General features: G+C 43.1%; 1 protein-coding gene and 1 long non-coding RNA gene across 2 annotated transcripts in view; both read left to right on the top strand.

The window, feature by feature from the left end:
• LOC111873721 overlaps positions 1-898 on the top strand; it is a 9,217-nt gene extending 8,319 nt beyond the window's left edge. Inside the window, exon 3 of the long non-coding RNA XR_002844419.2 lies at positions 544-898. This is a non-coding gene — a long non-coding RNA (uncharacterized LOC111873721). The remainder of the gene's footprint in view (positions 1-543) is intronic.
• A 13,126-nt stretch (positions 899-14,024) lies between these two features.
• LOC111873706 (cholecystokinin receptor) lies at positions 14,025-21,798 on the top strand. Its single transcript, XM_023868640.2, has 5 exons — positions 14,025-14,060; positions 16,565-16,719; positions 16,807-16,927; positions 19,200-19,389; positions 20,653-21,798. The coding sequence occupies exons 1-5, from the start codon at positions 14,025-14,027 to the stop codon at positions 21,597-21,599; spliced, it is 1,449 nt and encodes a 482-aa protein (XP_023724408.1). The 3' UTR covers positions 21,600-21,798.
• Positions 21,799-21,981: the final 183 nt, after the last annotated feature.

Here is a 21,981-nt window from a genome sequence, read left to right on the forward strand (position 1 = left end):
AACTATTTGTAATTATTTTAATTAACTGGAACGTGGCTATCTTGGACAAAGTGAAGTTTTGTGTGTTGGTGATTTCTTTTTCTACTATAAATGCCTCTGATGATGGCTCCGTGGTGAGCCGAAACATGTAAGGCAGGTGGTGACGAGGTGGAAAACTTAAAAAAGTGTCACATTTGACGGAAGGAACTTGATTGTTAATTGGTTAGTGTGACGGACCAGAATGAAAGACCTTAAAAATGTATTATACTAGGTAAACTGTACCAACTTTGTCACTTGAACAATAAATACCGGCATTAGAAACAGTACGTAATATATCTTTCTTAACAACAATTCTGGAACTGTACAGTGAAATAGCTCTATCTCAGAAACCGTTCGGAATTTGACAAATTCACTTATACGCTTTTTTGCTTATAATGACCGATACTGTGACCTCCCAAAAAGCTGTCATTTCCTCGTGGACACTCTGTATAGTCTAGATGTTGCCAATGTCAAATAAACAAGAAAATATCAAATAGTCACATGCTTTTGTTGTTTTACTTTCAGAGTATTTCAAACTCTACGAGGGATCGAAGTGCGTTTAGGAAATGCAGTTGCAAGAGGAAGCGGTTTGCCGGAACTTCCGGGTACCAACAAGACCAAACGCATGAAGACTGGCTTTTTCCCACCTGCTACAGTGCTAAATACAAAATAGTGAACGATAATCTATATGCTATATCAACAAGGAGTTAGTTACAAATACAGAAAAGTACAAAGCCGATAAAGATAACCGTTTGTAACAGGCGCGTATGACTGAAATTCACAAGATAATTCTGAGGTCAAATGAATTCAAGTCGCAGGCGATCACTATCGGCTGTTCTTGTAGCTTGTTCCAGTTTTAATAAAATTGTAGTTTTGCATTAAGTTTATTGTGAACATTTTTCATTAAATCCTCTTCTTTCTATCAAGACTATCACCTTACTTTCAAACTACTGATCCATGCTAATGACAATTTTCTTACTCAGAATCACGTAATCAATGCACATATGAAATGTGGCAGACGCTTCGTGAATTATCCTGTATATAAAATGAATCATTCTGTATATAAGAATGCCACAAATTCTACGGCTCAGAACTTTGGCAGTACATCCCAGAGATGAAACACACTTAAAAAAAGTAAAGCTATCCCTGTACCAGGCCGTGAGATGTTGAGGTTCCCACAATATCTAGACAATCGGCTCACAGATGGCGGTAAGGTTGTCAGCCCTACGCGCCGGCCGCTCCCCAGGAAAATTATTTAATTAATTATTGGTACTCATTTCTGTTAGAGGCTGAGTAAACCCCAGAGTCTAGTGCGCCTGGAAGGATTAGGTCAACTGAAAAAATCCAATGAGCTCATCGGGACTTGAACCCGCGACCTTCTGGCTTGTAGCATAGCTCCTCAACCACTATGCTACCGCTACCGTTGCAAAATTAAAGTTCGTTACATCAGGACTTCCATAATAAAAGAATCCGTGACTTCCAAATTACTAATTACCTGATACGTCGTACATGACACGCAGACATATAAGCCTGTTGTACCTACCTGCTATTAAAACAAGCAACTTCCTTGTTACGACATACTACAGCTGGTTATTGCAGAGCCCATTCGGAGCCGCACGTGTGTTTCTGAGGCGAACAGATATCATGTTAAATAGATCCCCCACTGTTTTTACTTTATTCATGATAAAGTATCATCTAGCGTGAATCCCCGATTGTTCTTTGTAGAACCACGTGACAAGAAAGCATTGCAGTAAATTGCTGTTGGCCCTCACCAGCGCAGTTATTCTTGGCTTCTGGTCCATTCTGGTCTCATGGCCAAATTTATGTACCTTCCATTTACGTGTTCGAAAATGGGGCCACCTCTTTGACGACAAGAGGGCTTTGTCTTTCTGAGTAGGGATTATGTTTGTTGTACCGTAATTTCGCACGAGTGTACCCGCACTCACACAGCGTCCAGGTAAGCCAGTGGTTCTCAAACTGTGGGGCGCGACCCACAGGGGGGAGGGCTTGAAAGGGTGGTCGCAGCATACTTTCCTACAGATAAAAATTAAAACTGCCTAAATTAATTAGAAAAGCAACAAAAAATAAAAATCCATATAGAAAAACTTTTGATGAGTACAGGCTTTAATTATCATGAATTTCAAAATAACTAATAATTATTCTCTTTACCGGCAATTATAAAACGCATATGTCAGAGACAGCCTTGGTAGTTCGGTAGCAGCCGCATCCTCTGAAATCCTCTGAAGTCTAGACTTTTTAAAATGCTGTGTGAGGAAATTGGTGCCGAACACACTGCTCTGTTGTTTTTTAGTGATGCTCGATGGCTTTCAAGAGACAGGGTATTAAAGACAATGTTTAAGCTGAGGCATGAGGTATTCTGTTTTTTAATGGGGAAAATCACTCACTGGCAGACAGTCAAAGTTCAGTGTGATGGATGGGCCTGCATTTGAGAACAAAGTTTATCAAAACGTGGCGTAATATCAGAAATGGCCACTCTAACTTCTTTAGCAATATTTAGCCTTGAACGATACTTTGACTTTATAGCTGCCAAAGCAGAAAAGCCTGTCTCGCATAAGTAAGTTATTGCGAAAGGAATCAAGATTTTCAATGCTTTTCGGCTCAAAGTTTGGAATTCCATGCCAATGTGTATCCAGAACTCCAACAAAGACAATTCCTTAAATTTACCTTTTAGTGAAGTATCACTAGTGAGATCGATGAGTTGTTCTTGCTCATTTACCTTCAGAGATGATGGCCCAGGAGCATTTTCGAATGGATTTTTAATCCAATTAAATTTATCAAAATCATTGCAAAAGTATTTTTTCGAAATGAACTGTCAACATTATGAGATGATCAAGTAGGCAGCTTTTTATGTCCATTGGAAGCACTGGATTATCAGTGTCTTGTACCATTGACACCAGAGTAGGGAACATGTCTAGCGTGTCACTTTCCATACTGTTTCTCCAGAGCTCTAATTTTCTCATGAATGTCTTCACTTTGTCATTCCAAGAAAGTACAGTTGCCTCATTCCCTTGAAGTGAAGTGTTGAGGATATTTAGTTTCTCAAATATATCTGTGAGGTGAGCCATTTTCAATAAAAAAATCCTTGTTGCTGAAACTGTCTGCCAGTGAGTGATTTTCCCTATTTAAAAAACAGAACACCTCATGCCTCAGCTGAAACATTCTTTTTAATACCTTGCCTCTTGAAAGCCATCGAGCATTACTAAAAAACAACAGAGCAGTGTGTTCGGCACCCATTTCCTCACACAGCATTTTAAAAAGTCTAGACTTCAGAGGATTTCAGAGGATGCGGCTGCTGCCGAACCATCAACGCTGTCTCTGGCATACGCGTTTTATAATTTCCGGCAAAGAGAATAATTATTAGTTATTTTGAAATTCATGATAATTAAAGCCTGTACTCATCAAAAGTTTTTCTATATGTATTCTTACTTTTTGTTACTTTTCTAATTGATTTAGGGCAGTTTTAATTTTTGTCTGTAGGAAAGTATGCTGCCCCCCCCCTTTCAAGGCCTTCGCGCCCCCCTTGGGGGTCGCGCCCCACAGTTTCAGAACCACTTCCTTAGCCCATTATAATTGTGTAGTTCAACGACGGAGTAGGACAACAGAGGGACGGACTTACAAATCATCACCATCAAACGATTAAGTTTGTCATCGTATAAAATCATTGATCTTTTTCAGATCTCATCGTGAAGCTTATGCAGCTCAAATGCAGCCACGAGCAACACTGCTTCTCGTGACGTTAATACGTTCCCGTCACTATGGCAACAATCTCGATATCAGCATATCGTACTTGTTAAACAAGAATTTTAATTGGCAATTACTGGCCTTCATGGCAGTAAACGGAGCAATAATAACACAAGATCAACACCTGTCTCGTGTAATGTAAAAATCTGTGGACATATGGCCGTTATTAATATTAAAATATCATTTTACCGGAACGGAGCCAGCTGGCTAACTCGTCGTCTCTTTTGTCTCGAGCGGTGCTGTGACATCATTACAGAACAAATATGTTACATTTACCTGAACCAGAAAGACTGGAGCTGACCATCCGTTCATAGGACCTGAACCAGCCTGTGGCATCTCTATAGGAGTCGCCAGAAAGCCAATCGGGGACTGGACAAATATGAAGCACAAGAAATACTGGGGATCCTTGACTGGACTCAGGCAAGCAACGGGACTCATACGAGGACCCTCTACTAAAAGAGCGAAGGAACTGTTGAAGTTAAACAGGAAACAGCTACGATGGGTGGTAGGACTACTTACAGGACATTGTCACCTCAAAGGACACCTCTTCAAACTGGGACTAAGTGATAGTCCCACTTGTGAGAGGTGTCAAGAAGAAAATGAAACGGTCACACATATCCTGTGCGAATGTGAGGCCTTAGCTTATCTAAGATTGCGTCACTTGGGTCAATACTTTATGGAACCAAGTGACTATTTCGACGCCCCCACGTACAAAATCCTGCGCTTCATTCGAAGTGCGGGATTGCTGAGGCGATAATCAAAAGGGGAAGCACAATAGATCACTGTAAGTCGCGGGTGCAAGGGCCGAGAAAGCCCACCCCTTATACATTCATTCATACGAGTACATTCATACCTGAGCCAGAAGCGTATAAGGGATTGAAATTTGGGCAACCGAACAGGTTGATCTAAAAAAAAAAGAGCTCTTGATTTGTGTTTATGAGGTGCTCGGTTAGAATCTTTCTCCCCTAATTGTCTTGGTGATAAGTAATAATGTTGGTCTACACAATCTTCACTGCTTACATCCTGTTGTGTATCAGGCACATCTTCAGGCAGTTGCATCATACACATCTCTTGTTATCGAACTGACATAATATGGATCCATATTAGTATACACAATCATGAAATACATAAAAATGTCGCGAAGTTGCAAGAATTTTTTACTTTTAAAATTTACTAGAATTTAAATTTAAAATTCTTTAATTTTTTTTAATATTAAATAATTTTAGATTTAAAGGTTATAATCATTATTATTAGACCGCCTCTGTGGTCTAGTGCTCAGAGTTCCTGGCTACAGATCCAGAGGTCCTGGTTCGATTCCCGGCGCTACTAGATTTTCTGAACAGTAGTGGGTCTGAAACGGGGTCCAGTCAGCCTCGTGAGGGTACTTGAGGAGTTACTTGAATGGAACAGTAGCGGCTCCGGTCTAGAAATCCGAAATTAACGGCCTTGTGGATCCGTTGCACTGACCACGTAACACCCTCTATCCTCTAAAGTTGGCATTAATTTCGCCGACAAGCGGCGGTCGCTCGGTCGGTATAGTTCACTTTCGTTGTTTTGATCATTATTATTATTGTAGCTCCATATTAGTCAGTTTAATAACCTGAGACGTATCTGGCCCCATAGGCGGGCCGAAACATATTCACTGCCAAATACAATCAATCAATAACCTACAGTAGTACTTGCATTTTTAGCGAGAAAAAAGAAAAGAAAAGTAAAGTAAAGCTATCCCCGTACCAGTCCGTGAAGGCCCATATGGTTGTGAGACGTTGAGGGTCCCACATTGTCTAGGCAATCGGCTCAAAGATGGCGGTAAGGTTGTCAGCCCTACGGGCCGGCCGAGCTTTACTCCCCAGGAAAATTATTTAATTAATTCCTGGTACTCATTTCTGTTAGAGGCTGAGTAAACCCCAGGGCCTAGTGCGGCTGGAAGGATTAGGTCAACTGAAAAAAATCCAATGGCATCATCGGGAATTGAACCCGCGTTAGCGAGTTCGTAGAGGAAAAAAGTGTTTCAAAAGTGATCTAAATAGCTTTATCATATCTGTCTGTATATCGGTATGTAACAACTTCAGAAAGGCCGCGCCATAGCTCAAGCAGTTAGTCGCTGGCTTTCCACCACGGCGGCTCGGGTTCGATCCCGGGTCTGGTCAAGTGGGATTTGTGGTGGTCAAAGTGGCACTGGGACGGGTTTTCTCCGAGTACTTCCGTTTCCCCTGCCAGTTTTCATTCCGCCAAATTCTCCATCATCATAATCACCCGGGGCAGGCTACAATAGGCTAATCAGTGGCCGCCGTGCCGAGTGGACCCAGTTGAACTCCATCCCCCCCCTAAGCGAATAAAAAAAACAACTTCAGAATCATTGAACGGATCTTCGTGGCACATATTAGAAAATTTTGCTGAAATATGTAGACATATTTCAATTTTGGTTACAATCAGATAATAAACGGACATTTTACATTAAGGTCTACATGGGTATCTCGAGAACTCGCTAAATATTTAACGGAACGAAACATATTTCGAACAAAAGCTGAAGAGAAATATGAAAAATATTATCACATCATTGAATGACGATAAACATGTTCTGGAATAACTCCTAGATTTATTTGACACTTACAGATCGGAACTACAAGTAACTGTAGTTCTATCGCTGATTCACACGCTCTACATTTCTCTACAGCAAGCAGTCTGCTGTATCGTCGTCTGATGTCTGGTAACGGCTTCCAACGACGTAGTTTCCGTGTTCACGTCCTTACTGGCAGGAGACTATCTGAAAACTAGGTTGGCGTTGCCACGCAACGACTTAGCAACACTAGTGGCTCCTCCGCCTTCACATCTCCACCCGGGGCGACTCTCACAACAGCCTCAGGCTCGAACTGGTCTGTCTGGCTTCAGACTCTCTCTAACTTTCTCTCTAGACTTTCGACTCGGAATGACTAGCTTAGAGTCAGGTCAAAGTTAAGTTTCGACCGATGCTCAGTCGGTTAGTCTGTCTTGGTGTCAAGCTTTACATAGGGCCAAAGGCCAGATTTTTATTATTGTCAGACAGTTGAGGGTTTTTTTATTTGGGGCGTCCTGTCTGACGACATGGCGTCGTTTATAATTGCCGCTGATCCTCTCCAGCGCAGTCATTCTCGGGTCGGAGTCCCACGGGACTCGTGGCCATATTTTGCTGTCTCAGATTAGAGACTCCCCAACCTGCTGGAACAGGTCCCCGCATTTATATCCCCCAGGAAAAGGGTAGCCCGGTTATATCTCCAGGTACTGAGTTTCCTTATCGTCGTCTCCTACGACTCGCAGGCGAACTCGCCTCCACGCGGCACTCCTGATTGGCTTCTCTTTTGATTCTCCAGATACAGTCTCTGCACGGACCCAACAGAAAACACCGTTCCTCTGTTGATGTGGTATCACGTTCCATTGTAGGGGCACTATCCGCCTGGAGTCAGAACACATGGTAACACCACTTCCCGCAGCTCTCCTATTGTTGCGTAATGTCACCACTGTTGCAGTGACAAGGTGTTTACTGAGTTATTGCTTAGAAACGGCCGTCTCTGCCGATTGAACTATTCTGAGTTTCAGCGGACATGTCACAATATCTTATCTGCATGGTATACATCCTGTTGTGTGTCACAAACATTAATGATTAAGGTTAGTCGTCCTCACAACATATGATTTATTTATAAATATATATTTATATTTACAAATTTATTTATAAATTTCAATCTGTAAAATACTGCTTGATTACAAATGATCCTACTGGTTGGGCCTCAGAGACGATCAGGACGCTGTGGGGAGAGAAATATCTTGCACTCTCTGGGATCGAGGAGAATGTATTGAGACTGTTGTGACAAGCGTAAATTTTTTCTTCTTTAAGACAGAGACAAAGCAAGCTTTCGAAACGTCAGTGCAGATAGTGTATGATGTCCAAAGAGAAAATATCCTCATCAGACTCCACAAAATGGCTCCAGGATCACGACAATTTCTTCATTGTAGTGAAATCCGACGATCCATCAAAGTCAAAAAAACCTAGTCAGTGAACCTATCCCGAAGTGATTCAATAGAGTGAACATATAAAATACCAGAGAATCTATCCTATACCAACGCATAAGTCTCTTATTTAGTTTCCTCCTTATGAAGTTTCCAACAAAATTTCCGAATGCACTTCCTGCTTTCTCCAATAATGCTACATGCATATCACATCTATTCAGATTTTATTTTTGATACCACTGATGATGTGGAGAGAAAGAATAAACGATTTTTTGACTTCTTATATCTTCCAATATTCTGAATGAATACAACGTTTTGGAAACTGAACCTGTTTCCATCCTCAGACGGAAACGCGGGGAAGCACGTACTCTGTTTTTGTTACAAATAATTTATTCCAGTTACAGGAAACTTGTGCAAAGAGATACTTACCTACCAACCAACCTACCTGCCTACCTATCTATGGCTCTACAGCCCTTTGCTGGACTTAGGCCGCTTTTTCAGTTTCTTGATCCTATACACAGTCGGTAGGACTCCTCGGACGGAGGATCAGCCCATCGCAAGGCCGCTACCTACACACAGAATAAACGCACACAGACATCCACGCCTTGAATGGGATTCGAACCCACGATCCCACTATTCGAGCGGGCGAAGAAAATTCATGACTTAGACCGCGCGGCCACTGTGATCGGTTGTAAGAAGAGGTAGCCCTTTCCTATTTACCAGATATCTCTACACCATCTCACCAGTGAACGTAAATACAATTAGTTTCCGAAACTACGTGATATTTCGGATTACTAAACGAAGGACAAGCCGGTCACGGTAGCCGAGCGGTCTAAGGCATGCACTGTCTTCGCTCGCTCGGAAGCCGGGATCGTGGGTTCGAATCCCACTGAGGGCATGGATGTTTGTTGTGTTTTTCTGTGTTTGTCTACAGGCAGAGGCCTTGCGACGAGCTGATCACTCGCCCAAGGAGTCCTACCGTATGTGTAAGATCTAGTAAACCGAAGTGAAACGGAGAGTTTCATAGAGGTAGACCTAGGCCCAAATTGGGGCTGTAGCGCCACAGAAAAAAAACGAAGGACAAAGTCCAGGAACTCTGTAATCCATAATATATCATCAGAATTCACTAGAATGTACGAACTGTGGCGTTCCTCCTCCTATAGTTCTTTACATTATGGTCCCGAATCATCCCTTTTACTCCAAAACCTTTCCTCTACATTTCTTTCGAATAACTACAACCTCCCCCTCCGCTCTACATCAAAGTGAGAAACCATCAAATGCAGCATCAGCAAACTGTTTTACCCAGTAGATTACCTAAACGAGGACAAGGGATTAGAAGGTTGATAGACTAATAAATCATAACCGTCACACTTAAGCCAATCTTATCTTTCGTACTCAAATGCAGCATCCTACATATTGGCGCTGAAAGTTACCTAAACTGATAACAAAACCAGCTGTACTTATATGGTAATTACAAGCGTCAGTCCGTCTCAAATATCTTTTAAGTCGCTTCCTGAAATAACTAAGGCCTGAAAATCAGTGTCGATAAATTATAAAAGACCATAAATTGCTGGTCGAAAGTATCCAAAATTATGAAGAGTTATGGGTGTGAATCCCGGAGCAATTAAGTTTCTTCTATATTTTTATCTCCTTAATGTTTGATTGGAGACAAAAATGAAAAGGGACACAAATGCGAGATCTGAAGTACCCAAGATCGGGACAATGAAGGTTCTTTATTGCTAGTGGGGTGGGACTAAGTCCCTTGTACTGCGGCCACTTCTGGCTTATTGTACCAGTCCCAGATGATAGGTGAGGGTGATTGTGGAGCAATTGATGGAATGAAGATTGGCAGGGGAAACCGAAGTACTCAGAGAAAACCTGCCCCAGCGTCACTTTGTCCACCACAAATCCCACTTTACCAGACCCGGAGTCGAAGCCGGGCCGCCGTAGTGGGAAGCCAACGACTAACCGCTTGAGCTATGGCGCGGCCGACATTTAAGGTTACTGTCTTGCGAAATGTGATGCCATAAAGTAGTGTTGTGGGTATTTACAGACGTTTCGGAGTAACCTGGCTGCTCCGTGTTTAGCGTAGAACTTCTCTTGAAGATACATTGCAATGACCTCTCCGAAACGTTGGTGCCTAATGACTGCATGACGTCATGTCCCAGAAGACAGTAATTTTCTAGATGATGATGATGATGATGATGATGACTGTATAACATAAGGAACATGTATTCTAAAAATAAAAATATCGTTTTGCATGATGGATATTCGACTGAATAGTCTGGTCTAGCAGCAAATTACTAGATTTGAATTCGGAAAATTCTCGGTTCGAATCTCGTCATGGACACCAGATATCCTGACGGAAGTTTGTGGTGGTTTTCCTCAGTCCCTTCAATCGGGCAACGACAGCTTCCTTCCAAATCCTTTCCAATTCAGCGTCCATCGATCATTCTATCATCCGGCGATATAGTCTCAATACGGACAGTCGTTAAACAACACAAACAAACACACTCCGTGGCCTGTTGTCCGCAAGCGAACTATACCGACCGAGCAGCCGCCGCTTATCGGCAAAGCTAGTGCCAACTTTAGCGGATAGAGGATGTCGCGTGGTCAGCGTAACGAATCTCCACGGCCGTTGATGTCGAGTTTCTAGACCGGAGCCGCTATTTCTTTGAAATAGCTCCTCAGTTAACCTCACGGGGCTGAGTGGACCCCGTTCCAGACCCACTACGTCTCAGAAAATCTGGTAGCGCCGGGAATCGAACCCGGACCTCGGGATCTGTAGCCAGGAACTCTGACCACTAGACCACAGAGGCGGTCCCCGTTAAACTACACACCACAATAAAATGGATGCTAATGTTTATGGCTTGACATTCTTAGAGGTCTTAAGTATATGAACACTGATGACACATCATCTGTGATGTAACGCCGTGTAGTGTGGTGTAAGCTTACCTCCGTTTCGGAGGAATAACAGTAAACCTATAGCATCCTACACGGCGTCGCATTCCAGAAGATCTTAGTCGCTGGCGTGAGAACCTGAAGATGAACACTACTCCGAAATGTGGTCAGTATGGAACTTTCATACAATTTCGCCAGTGAAACACCGATTATTTCATAAAGCAATTGTGTTATGAGCATGCGCACATGTGAGGGTAATCAATGCAATGTTATCTTCGGATCCTACCAATAACACCGATCCGACTACAAGCTGTCACCTACAGCGAATTATGAGAAATCTATAAGCACTTCTCGCCCCCACAAATTGCTTTATTGAGCCCTCAGTACCCGCCGTGTATGTCCAGTATTCACCTAGCGGTGAATCAGTGCAGTTACACGATGGATAGGCAGGACGGGCAGGACGTCAACAGAGGCAAACAAGTTTCATTTGCCCGCTGATTGGCAGCAAACAAACTGAATGTACTTCAAGTTACGGCAGGAATATTGTTCATTCATCAGCTCAAGATTTATAAATAATACAACACCAAAAAGGAAGATAAATAAATTGCAGTAAGTTTTATATTAGCCATAATCTGGGAGTGTAATACGGATCGTGCAATAAAACATTACATACAGTGAGGTCGCATTGTATGCGAGGATGTGTTACCGAAGTCCTCGTCTAATTCAAGACAAGTTTTCTCACAGGAATAGGTGTAAGGTAAAGGGGATGCCGAATTTTTTCAGACTCGCATTATTTCAAACTTTACGCATTAATTGAGGCTTTATTAATATTTTCCATATCGTACTATTTCAAATTCTCACATAGATCGACAGCACAGTAGATACTGTATATAAATTTCATGGAAAGTACAGGGTGATCCTAAATTATCCGTGACCTATAAACGTATACCCGACAATAATTTAGAATCACCCTGTGTGTAGCTTATATGGAACACACAGGTACAGGTAATATTGTAACGTGTATGATTAATTATAGACTGGATTTGGATCTGTAATTGGATTCATTGAACACTTACAGATCGTAATTACAAGTAACTATAGCTCTTTCGCTAATTTCCGAATTTTACAGATCACTACAGTACACGAAGAAAGCAGTCTTCTGGGATTTGGCACCGTGTATATGTGGTGTTAACCGACGTTTCGGAGGAACGTATCGCCTCCATCTTCAGGGTAGAAGAAAAAATATAAGAAATCTGCAAGCCAAGAGACCGTGAGAACCGGTAAAAGCAGACTGGCAGCTTTATGTATGGAGCTTAAATCAACCGCACTTATCTGCCAAAATAGATTAGTTGATGTTAGTTATTTCAGTATAACAATGGTTGGTAGTTCTGAATATCTGTGTTCTGCTGGCGGCAGACTGCTTTTACCGGTTCTCACGGTCTCTTCGCTTGCAGATTTCTTATATTTTTTCTTCTACCCTGAAGATGGAGGCGATACGTTCCTCCGAAACGTCGGTTAACACCACATATACACGGTGCCAAATCCCAGAAGACTGCTTTCTTCATAGTCACCGCCGTGAAAGGCTCAAATCTTACACACTACAGTACACGCTAAATCTTTTCAGTCTGCTTTGTCTTCACCAGTCATTCCTTGGCAACGACTTCTAAAAATGGAGATTCTTCAGCTCCCGCACTCACTTCCTTGCTAAACTACACCGACTGAGTCTTCTCTTCACATACTCTCTTACATCTCTGAACTCTTGCTCCAATTGTCCTCCTCATAATAACCCGGCGCAGACCGCGCAGAAAACGCCGTTCATTAGTGTACTCCAATTGTTTCCGTGGAGACATGTTTGTTTACGAAGGCGTTACTCAGTAACGGCTGCGTAAACTTCCTTACTAAGACTGTTTTGTCTAGCAGTGGATTTCTTTTCGTTTTTTCGATGCCGTTACCCAGCAACTGGTCTAGACACTGCAATATTATCACCACCGTTTCGAAGAAACGCGCTATTTACATTTGCGGTGTCGAAGAATAACTCATGGAAGCAACCAACAAGGACAAGAAGATTTTCTTGCTAGTTTATTGCCTGACTTAATCTTCGACCCTAACAGACGGAGATATAACGTTCCTCCGAAACATCGATGGGATTCTACCTGATTACATGTCACCTTCTTCATAGTCTCCGCTGGGAGGGCCTCAGATCCAACGCATCATTAAACTGGATCTTCGACACGAACTCTCGAGTTTGATGACCTCGGTTGAGGATGGTGTCCAGGGACGACACATCTTAGTTCTGGTGAAAACCGCTGGTCTTCTACACGACATGAATTTGGTCAATCAGTGTGTTTCTTCTTTGTTTTGGCTTGATTGTTTCCTTATTTGCTATGTAACTGACTGTGGGCAATCGTTAATTTTTTTAATTCGTACAGTGGGGGGTGGAGGGTGGAATCCAGCTGGGTCCACTCGGCACTTCGGCCACTAATTGGCCTATTGTACCTGCTTCGGGTGATTATGATTATGGAGAATTTGGTGAAATGAAGATTGACAGAGGAAACCGAAGTATGCGGAGAAAACCGGCCCCAGCGCCTCTTTGTCCACCACAAATCGCACTTGACCAGAGCCGGGCTCTGGCTCCCACCGGCCGCGGTGGGAAGCCAGCGACTAACAGCTTGAGCTATGGCAGGGCCTTCGTTAGATGTTTGGTTGGCCTCGCCATAGCTCAAGCGGTTAGTCGCTGGCGTCCCGTCGTGGAGGCCTGAATTGATCCCGGGTCTGGTCAAGTGGGATTTGTGTTGGACAAAGTGGCGCTGGGGCGGCTTTTCTCCGAATACTTCGGTTTCCCCTGCCAATCTTCATTCAACCAATTGCTCCACAATCACCCTCACCTATCATCTGGGGCTGGTACAATAGGCCAGGAGTGGCCACAGTACAAGGGACTTAGTCCCACCCCACTAGCAATAAAAAAACTGTTCCAGAATATTCCTGGAGGAACTTGGGAGAATCACAGTAATCTCAACAGTTATTCTGAGCAAAGATAGGAAGTCCAAATGTCGAGTGCGCGAAAAGGATATTAACTATTAACAGCAAATTTCGGTTTGGTTTTCTTACCGTGGATGATTCATAATGATACGTTCTGCGTTGAAGAGTACTGTGTTCTGGAATATGACGATATAACGGTAGATATTCACAAGCCATAACCGATACCATGACCTCCCAGAATATTGACTCTTCCTCCTAGGACATACTGTATGCCAAACTACAAAGCTCAGCATCCCAAAAGTCTGTATACTTTACAGTCAGCGCCAAAAGAATGTCAAATCTCACTTGTTTTTTGTTTATTACAGAAGGACCTCTGCACAATGGATCTGCAAACCTGCATGTCCATGAAACCTGATGTAAGTGTTTCGACTTAAGATCTCAAGAATTGTAGGTCTGAGTCATTTTTGAGAAGGTGACAGTTATTCAGCTACTATTCAAACTTTGCATCAGTCTCTGGAACACAGAAGCTCGTTATCATGTTCACAAGAGCCCCCACCCCCAGTAGTCCTCATCCTCAATTAGATGTATCCAGTCCACACTCTCCCACCCCATTTCTTAAAGAGTCTCATTATTTTCTTCCTATCTCGCGTTTATTTTCCGTTGTTGGATTCGTCCAGAAGAATCTTTCGAAGTCAGAGTTCCTGTATGACATTTTGTAACATACTGATTTTTACGGTGAAGAGCTGTTATCTCCGCGTCCAACCCCCAAGCACGAGGGCCATCCCTTGCTGTATTGCCATGATTCATGTGACTATAGACGGGGTATTAATCGGATACTGGATTTACAACATTATCGCTGATCTCTACTCTTTAGAAATCCATGGCACACGCTAAGACTTCTGAGTGTTCACTAGTCGTATCTTGGCAACGGATTTTAACACATTAATTATAACAGTCTAACTACAGCACACATAAAGTCGTCTTTTCGCAGTCGCACTTTTACAACTCTTTTCTTCACAGCCGGATTTTCAACACTCAACTGGCCTGAATCGCCAGTTGTGCTCAGCCCCCCTTGCAGAACCCAACTGAACTGCCAAACCATCAACTAACTGCATTGCCTTAACGGTCTTCTTTATAACTACTTTGCACGGGCCGAATAGAAAACACAGTTTCAAACAATGTCCCTATTTTTGTAGACGCGTGCTTACCGATCCGTTACTAGGAAACGGGTTACATAACGCCGTTGTTCTGTTGTTGCGTGCTTGTGTGTTGGTGGCGTTACCTAGCAACGGACGCTGTTTACAGAGTCACCGCTTAGCAACGGGTCTATACGCAACAGTATGTATGCTTATTCAATGCATTTGCAGATAGCTTTCATCTTATCGGCCCTGCTGCGGCATAATTAGTGGTCACTTTAATATGGCTCCGTCTCTTACGACCTGCCATTTTCATGGACCGTTAGCACATGCGCCTTCATATTAACGAACAGGAACACAAAGAAATTATAGGCCTAAACTGATAGGAAAAAAAAAACATCTAAATGACACATGAAGGCTACCCCTCTGCCATTCGTAAATGACAGTGTAAGTAAAATGCCGGGGAAAATGAAATCAAAACTGCTGCAGGCAAGACGTTTTTACTCAGAACTGTTGGGTTTTCGGACTCTGGCCACTAGTAAAATATAATGTTTCGGAAACTGGATCTGTTTCCGTCGTCAGGTGAGTGGGGCAGTCACCCTCAGTCAGTGACCAGTTTCCGAAACTATGTTTTTCTAGAATAGTTTCTAGAATACCGGAAGATGGACAAAGTCCAAAAACCCAGTAAGTCTGAGTGTTCTACACCATCGTCAGAACTCTTCGGAATCTACAAGACGTTGCTAGTGTTAACTATGGACAGACATTATGGGCTGTCTAAAATATCTTTTAAGTGTAAGTCACACATTGAGGAGGCACGTTTACGAAATAAATGTTCAAATAGATCTTCTCTTTTGTGATTTTCTAGCTTTCCATCACAAATTTGATATAGAATCTAATAATTATTTAAAGATGTAAATATGTACATAGTACCTGAGGATGACTCTCCACATAGAATACACGTCACTAGTTTCACAAAATCGGTTCACTTACAAGAGACTTTAAAACTATCAGCTCATTTTACTGTTTTACGTATTCCGTTTGGAGTCGAGATCGAATACCTCTAAGGCAGCCCTGCAAGTCGTAGGAGGCGACGAAAAGGAAACCCAGTACAGGGGCTATAACTGGACCACCTTGTTACTGGGGGTTTTAAATACGGGGACCTGACCCTCCGGTTTGGGCAAGTCTAGAGTGTGACAGCAACATGTGGTAATGAGTCCCGCTGGATTCAGACTCGAGAACGAGTGCGCGGGCGAGAACCAGCAGAAACTGTAAACGACAGACGAATCCTACCGTCAGAGAAGATGTTACATAAGGACTATAACCGCAAGTGTTCAGTTGGAAAGACCGCCTCTGTGGTCTAGTGGCCAGAGTTCCTAGCTACAGGTCCAGAGGTCCCGGGTTCGATTCCCGGCGCTACCAGATTTTCTGAGAAGTAATGGGTGTGGAACGGAATCCACTCAGACTCTTGATGATAACTGAGGAGCTATTTCAACGAAATAGCGGCTCCGGTCTAGAAAACCGAGATTAACGGTCGTGGTGAACCGTTGTGCTGTCAACGTGACACTCTCTATCCGCAAAAGTTGGTACTAACTTCGCCGACAAGCGGCAGTAGCTCGGTCGGTATAGTTCGCTTGCGGACTACAGGTCAAGAAGTTTGTTTGTTTTTGTTCAGTTGAAAAATAAAATTACTGGTTGTGTCAGAAGGGGTTTGTCGCCAAGAGGAGGTGATTGGTGGTAAACTGTCAGTCGTAAAGTGACTCTGACTCTGACTCTGTTTTACGCAGAACGAAACGGATGGCCTGACAGTTCTGTGGGAAGAGAACAGGGATCTCAAAGTTCTTCCAGAGGGACAGCGCATCGCACTGCTGACTGTGGCGATTATTCTCTGCTGCTTCTGCGTAGTCGGCAACTGCGCAGCCGTCTTCATTTTATTTCGCAGGTAAACCGAAAGCTCTCCATCATACACGTACATCTGTTCCTCTCTTCTCGGTTTCCTTTAGAAATTAAAACTGTTGTTTCCCCACAGGAAACTGCGCATGCTCTACAAATGTTGCCTGATTTCTCTGGCTCTCAGCGACCTTCTGCTTGGTGCGTGTTACTCCGCCACCTACATTCCGAAATTCATACAGAAATATTCTAATGCTTGGGTTAGTATATTATTCCTTGCTTACTGAGTTCTAATTATTTTTTAAATCTTTAGAGAATAATAATTACTGTACATGAGTCCTGCTTTAACAAAGATTTCACTAAACTGCATTAAATAAATGTGTTCCGTAATGGAGATGCTGCGTGTTTTCTGTGAGGTAGGAACTGAACTTTTATATAGGCCTACTATTTTGAAATAATGGTTAGATTCCCGACAGAGTTCAGAGATTTAATTCATCACAACATCCAGACCAGCTTTATGGTCTTTTTCAACGGACACAGGCGGCTATTTCCTTGGAGGTAAAGCGGTCAGGGCGTGATGTTGGCCTTCTGCAGACATATCTAGTGCCAAGGACAAGAATAGGTGGATCTATACATCCACTGTCCCATACGTGTCTCACCTAATTACTTAAATAAGTGGGCATTTTAAGCAGTAGAAAAAATCTTCTTGGAAGGGAGCCGTCATGAAGGCCTAAGATATGATAGAACCTTCAATAGTAAAGGACGGTTCGTCTCTTTTTAACCTCAGTTCACGTAACACTCTTCGACATCCATACTTTGTTTCAGTCAGCATTGGTGGCTTGAAGCAAATAAGCTGCAGTTTTATCTCAGACTTAGGACTGAATGCGTTCCCGAAAATGGGTCTAAGCCGAAACATCGGATCGAGTTCCCTATATGAGACGTATATGGTCACTTTCCTGGTGCTCCGGACTCAGACCCATTTTTCAGTATTTTAACCCCTACTGCGCTATAAATTTATTGTTACCGTTAAGTCAATAAAGGGACAACAAACCAGTTAATTAAACACTTAGTTTATTTAAAATTTTTAAAGTAACGAAGTTAATTACTACGCTACCATGGATCACTAAGAACTGCCATTCGAGTCACTAGAGAATGTACATATTTTATAAACTATTAAATTAATATTTTATCAGCATCCAGCCACTCGTTGAGTTCAGATAGGAGAGCTCTGGTTTCGGGAGACTTTGGGAGGAACTCGGTTTGGCAGAGGGAGTCGGAAGAGTGGTCTGTGGGCCTTGGGCTGTCTGAAGAACCTAACGCCTAAAATTCGAGTTTCGTGCTGTAATATCGAGAATTCCTGACGTGAGTGTAATTAATGTTAATTAAACGGGATCCTAAGTGCGGAAATCCGTTAAGTCTGGAAGTCGCTAGCCGAGGAGCGCATGCGCCTGAGAAATGTACATAAGTTACTATATGAAAACGGCCTCCGTAATCTAGGAGTAACGTTCCAACCTCATGACTCAAGGTACGTGGGTTCAAACCCGGCGGAGGTCGTGGAATTTTTAAGGGCGGGAAAATTCAGGGAACAAGTCCTCCGGGAGGGACTTTAAGCCGTGGGTCCCGTGTCGTAGCTTTACGGCACGTAAAAGAACCTCATGCCCCAAGGGGACCACTGAGCCAAATTGATTGGACATTTCCCGCCCAACAGTAGTCTCTAACGCCTCTGATAGATGGGGGAAGCATCGAGAGGTACCACTGAGCCCGTAGAGGCCGAACTCGCTGGCTGAGTCGGGACTGATGGCACGCACCAGTATCGGTAGGGTATAGAGACTGGTAGAATATCACAGAGGGGACGTATAATAGACCACTGGTCGCGGTGCATGGGGAAACCCACCCCTCCAATAATAATAATAATAATAAATACTATATGAAGGAGCCGATCACGGTGACCGCGACATCACATGAAATGTCTTCCCCGCTCGAAAGCTGGGATCGTGGGTTCGAATCCCACTCAAGGCATGGATGTTTGCCTCCGTTTATTCTGTGTTTGTGCTGTCGTGTGTAGATAGCAGCTTGCGATGGGCTGATCCCCCGTCCAAGGAGTCCTACCGTCTAAGATTAAGAAACTGAAGTGAAACGAAGTGTTTTACGGATGCCCTATGCTTCAGGTGGGAGCAATAAACAGGTAGACAGGTAAGTAGGCAGGCAGATAGACGGACAGACAGACAGGCAGCCAGACAAGCAGATAGATAGATAGATAGCTAGACAGATAGANGGGATTCGAACCCACGATCCCGGCTTCCGAGCGAGCGAAGACAGTGCATGCTTTAGACCGCACGGCTACCGTGACCGGCTAGACAGACAGATAGAGTATGTGAATAAAAGGAAGGCCATGTAAATGCAACAGAATTATTTCCTAAGAACTCCGCCGACAGCAAAGCCTAACTGATGCCGACTACGACCATCACTACACGTAACAACCCTCGCTGCTAAGCAGCAGTTCAGCATCAGTAAGCTACAGCCTATGTGCAGGTGCTGGGTGAAAGCACGTGCAACTTTGTGCCCCTGCTGATGGCGATGTGCCTCCTGGTCAACTCCATGACAGTTTCCTGCATCGCCCTGGACCGATTCCAGGCTGTGAGGGGTGGGGCTAAGAGAAGGTGGGAGCCGAGCCTGTGGATATGCCTGGCCTTTATGCTGCTAGTCTGGTCTGTGTGTGCAGGTAAGAAAGGAGATATTGGCCGTGAGAGTTCTGGAACATAATGCACGCTCTTTCATTAAAAATAAATTCCGCTTTTAAATAAATGAAGATATTTTTATGGCAGCTTTGGATAAAATAATCAAGAGAACTGAATATGCTGAATATAATGGTCAAAACTGACAGCCGGGGAAAATGTTCTCATTGCATTCGGGCACTCTATATTTCAATTTTGTGTGTGTGTGTGTGTGTGTGTGAATTTAAGGATACTACTGTCACGTGTTTGAGTGTGATTATGGATGGGGTATGGACTGGCGAATGGATTTATTGACCACATATACACACGACTTCTAACTACAATTACAGCGCTATTTCTGATTTCCACACTTTACAAATCACCACACATTAATTCTTCCGCAGCCTGCCGTGTTTCATTATTTGTTGCTTACTCATCTGAACAGTACAGTCGTCTGGGTGACGCCGTATATCTCGGTAGAAGTTAAGCGACGTTACGGAGGAAAGTACTGCCTCGTTCTTCAAGGTTAAAATATGCTAAGACACCAACGGCAAGCAAGCAGCAAACTTTTGAAAGCGTACCGGACTACACGGCCTCACTTCCCTTAAGACAGCTATCCTCACAGGCACTGTTGCGTGAACTTCACATCCAACACAATCAGTTCTTTGGTCAACATATCGCATGCCTTTCTCGAACTCTAAAGTTCATTACCGTCGTCACAAAACTCCACCATGGGCAATAATCTTAATTACCAAAATCCAACTCATAACTTCGCACATTTCTTTTTCTAAGGTCAATTTTAATATTATCTTCATACTGAAGCCTATATCTCAAGAGTGATTTCTAAAGGTTTAACGGCTAACATTTTATACTAATTTTTCGTATATCCTGCTCCTGCTACACGTCCAACATATCATTCTCCTTACAAAAAACAAACAAAATTAACTCCGCAGTTTTAGTCCGCAAGTGAACTAGGCGAAGTTAGTGCCAACTTTAGGGGCTAGAGGGTGTCGCGTGGTCAGCGCAACGGACCCCACGGCCTTTCATTTCGGTTCTCTAGACCGGAGCCGCTATTTCCTTGAAATAGCTCCTCAATTATCTTCATGAGGCTGAGTGGACCCCGTTCCAGACCCACTACTTCTCAGAAAACCTGGTAGCGTCGGGAATCGAACCCGGGACCTCTGGATCTGTAGCCAGGAACTCTGACCTCTAGACCACAGAGGCGGCTATCCCATTCTACTGATATGATTATTCATGATTCACTGTTTCAGGAACAGCCACGCCGATGTTCTTCACTTACGACTACAAGGGGCCAATGCATGTGGTGACTGTGGAATGTGATATTCTTCCCGAGAGCCTGTACTTCTGCGTCGTACCCACAAAAGTATTCAAAAGCGAGTATTACATAACAGTATACACCCTAATATTCCTTCCCTTGTTTGTCACTTTCGTCGGATTCTATGTCGTTGTAGCCATGTACATCTGGAAGCGACGTATTCCCACAAACAAAAGTGCGCCTGCGCAGAATTCTTCACACAAAACAGCCATTACAAGCGCCTCCAGAAGAGATACAAAAAAGTACAAGAAAGGTGACACAAAGACGTCACCTAGATATGTTTTCAAAAGCAACACTGAAAGTAACACGGGGTCAAGAAGCACTTTACTGACTGACAGTACCTCTGGAACACCTCTGAACCGCAGAAAGGAAAATTACAGTGGCATGCCCGAAACAAGTTCCCATGTAGAACCGACTGTTCGTACCGTCCAAAGCAAACGTAAAGTACGTACCTTCAAAGTAATTATGGTTCTTATTGCTACTTGTTTCATAGGTCGCGTGCCTAGTTGGAGCTATAATGTGGCGCAGTCGGACCCCAGCATTCGACTGGACGATATGAAATGGTGGCTGTTGCAATACTGGTTTACCATACTTAGTCTGTTTTCAACAGCTCTGAATCCATTCCTTTATTGTTTCCTGAATGAGACACTCGATGTCATTCAGTCTGTCTTCAGATTCGTCCGGAACATATTTGGATATTGTTGCGTGTTTTGGAAGCCGTCGGAAAAGAAAATGGATGTTGAAGCAGAGAGACAAGTAATTGCAGAAGCACAGAGACAGCAGATGAATTCGGTGTCAATAGTTCCAAGAGGACCGTACCTGAATAATGAAGAGAACAGACTGCCCTCTCTTGCGATATCCGTTGAAGTTAATCACATTTAACCTTTTAAAATATGGTTTCTATTAAGGAATCATTTCTCTGTCAGTATATTCCATTGCAAAGTGCATATTTTTTATTGTACAAAATCTTAGAGGTAGACTTGAAGGGGAGAAATCTAATAAGAGACGTAAGCGTAAAAGAAAAAATAATATTACAATGTATCTTAAAGATAGTTCATGAGAATGTGGACTAGGTCCATCTGGTTCTTGACAAGATCCAATGGCGAGTTCTTCTGAAGAACTAATGGGGATTCCTGAAGAAAAGGCTCTACTCAGTTTCTTGATCTACCCAAACGCCAAAAGTTTCCAGATTGTAACGCTCATTTATTTTATTTATTGTGGATTACTTAACGAAACTTGAGAGAATGACTCATGAATAACTAAC

Source organism: Cryptotermes secundus, unplaced genomic scaffold (assembly GCF_002891405.2).
Source record: "Cryptotermes secundus unplaced genomic scaffold, Csec_1.0 scaffold31, whole genome shotgun sequence".
Lineage (NCBI taxonomy): Eukaryota > Metazoa > Arthropoda > Insecta > Blattodea > Kalotermitidae > Cryptotermes > Cryptotermes secundus.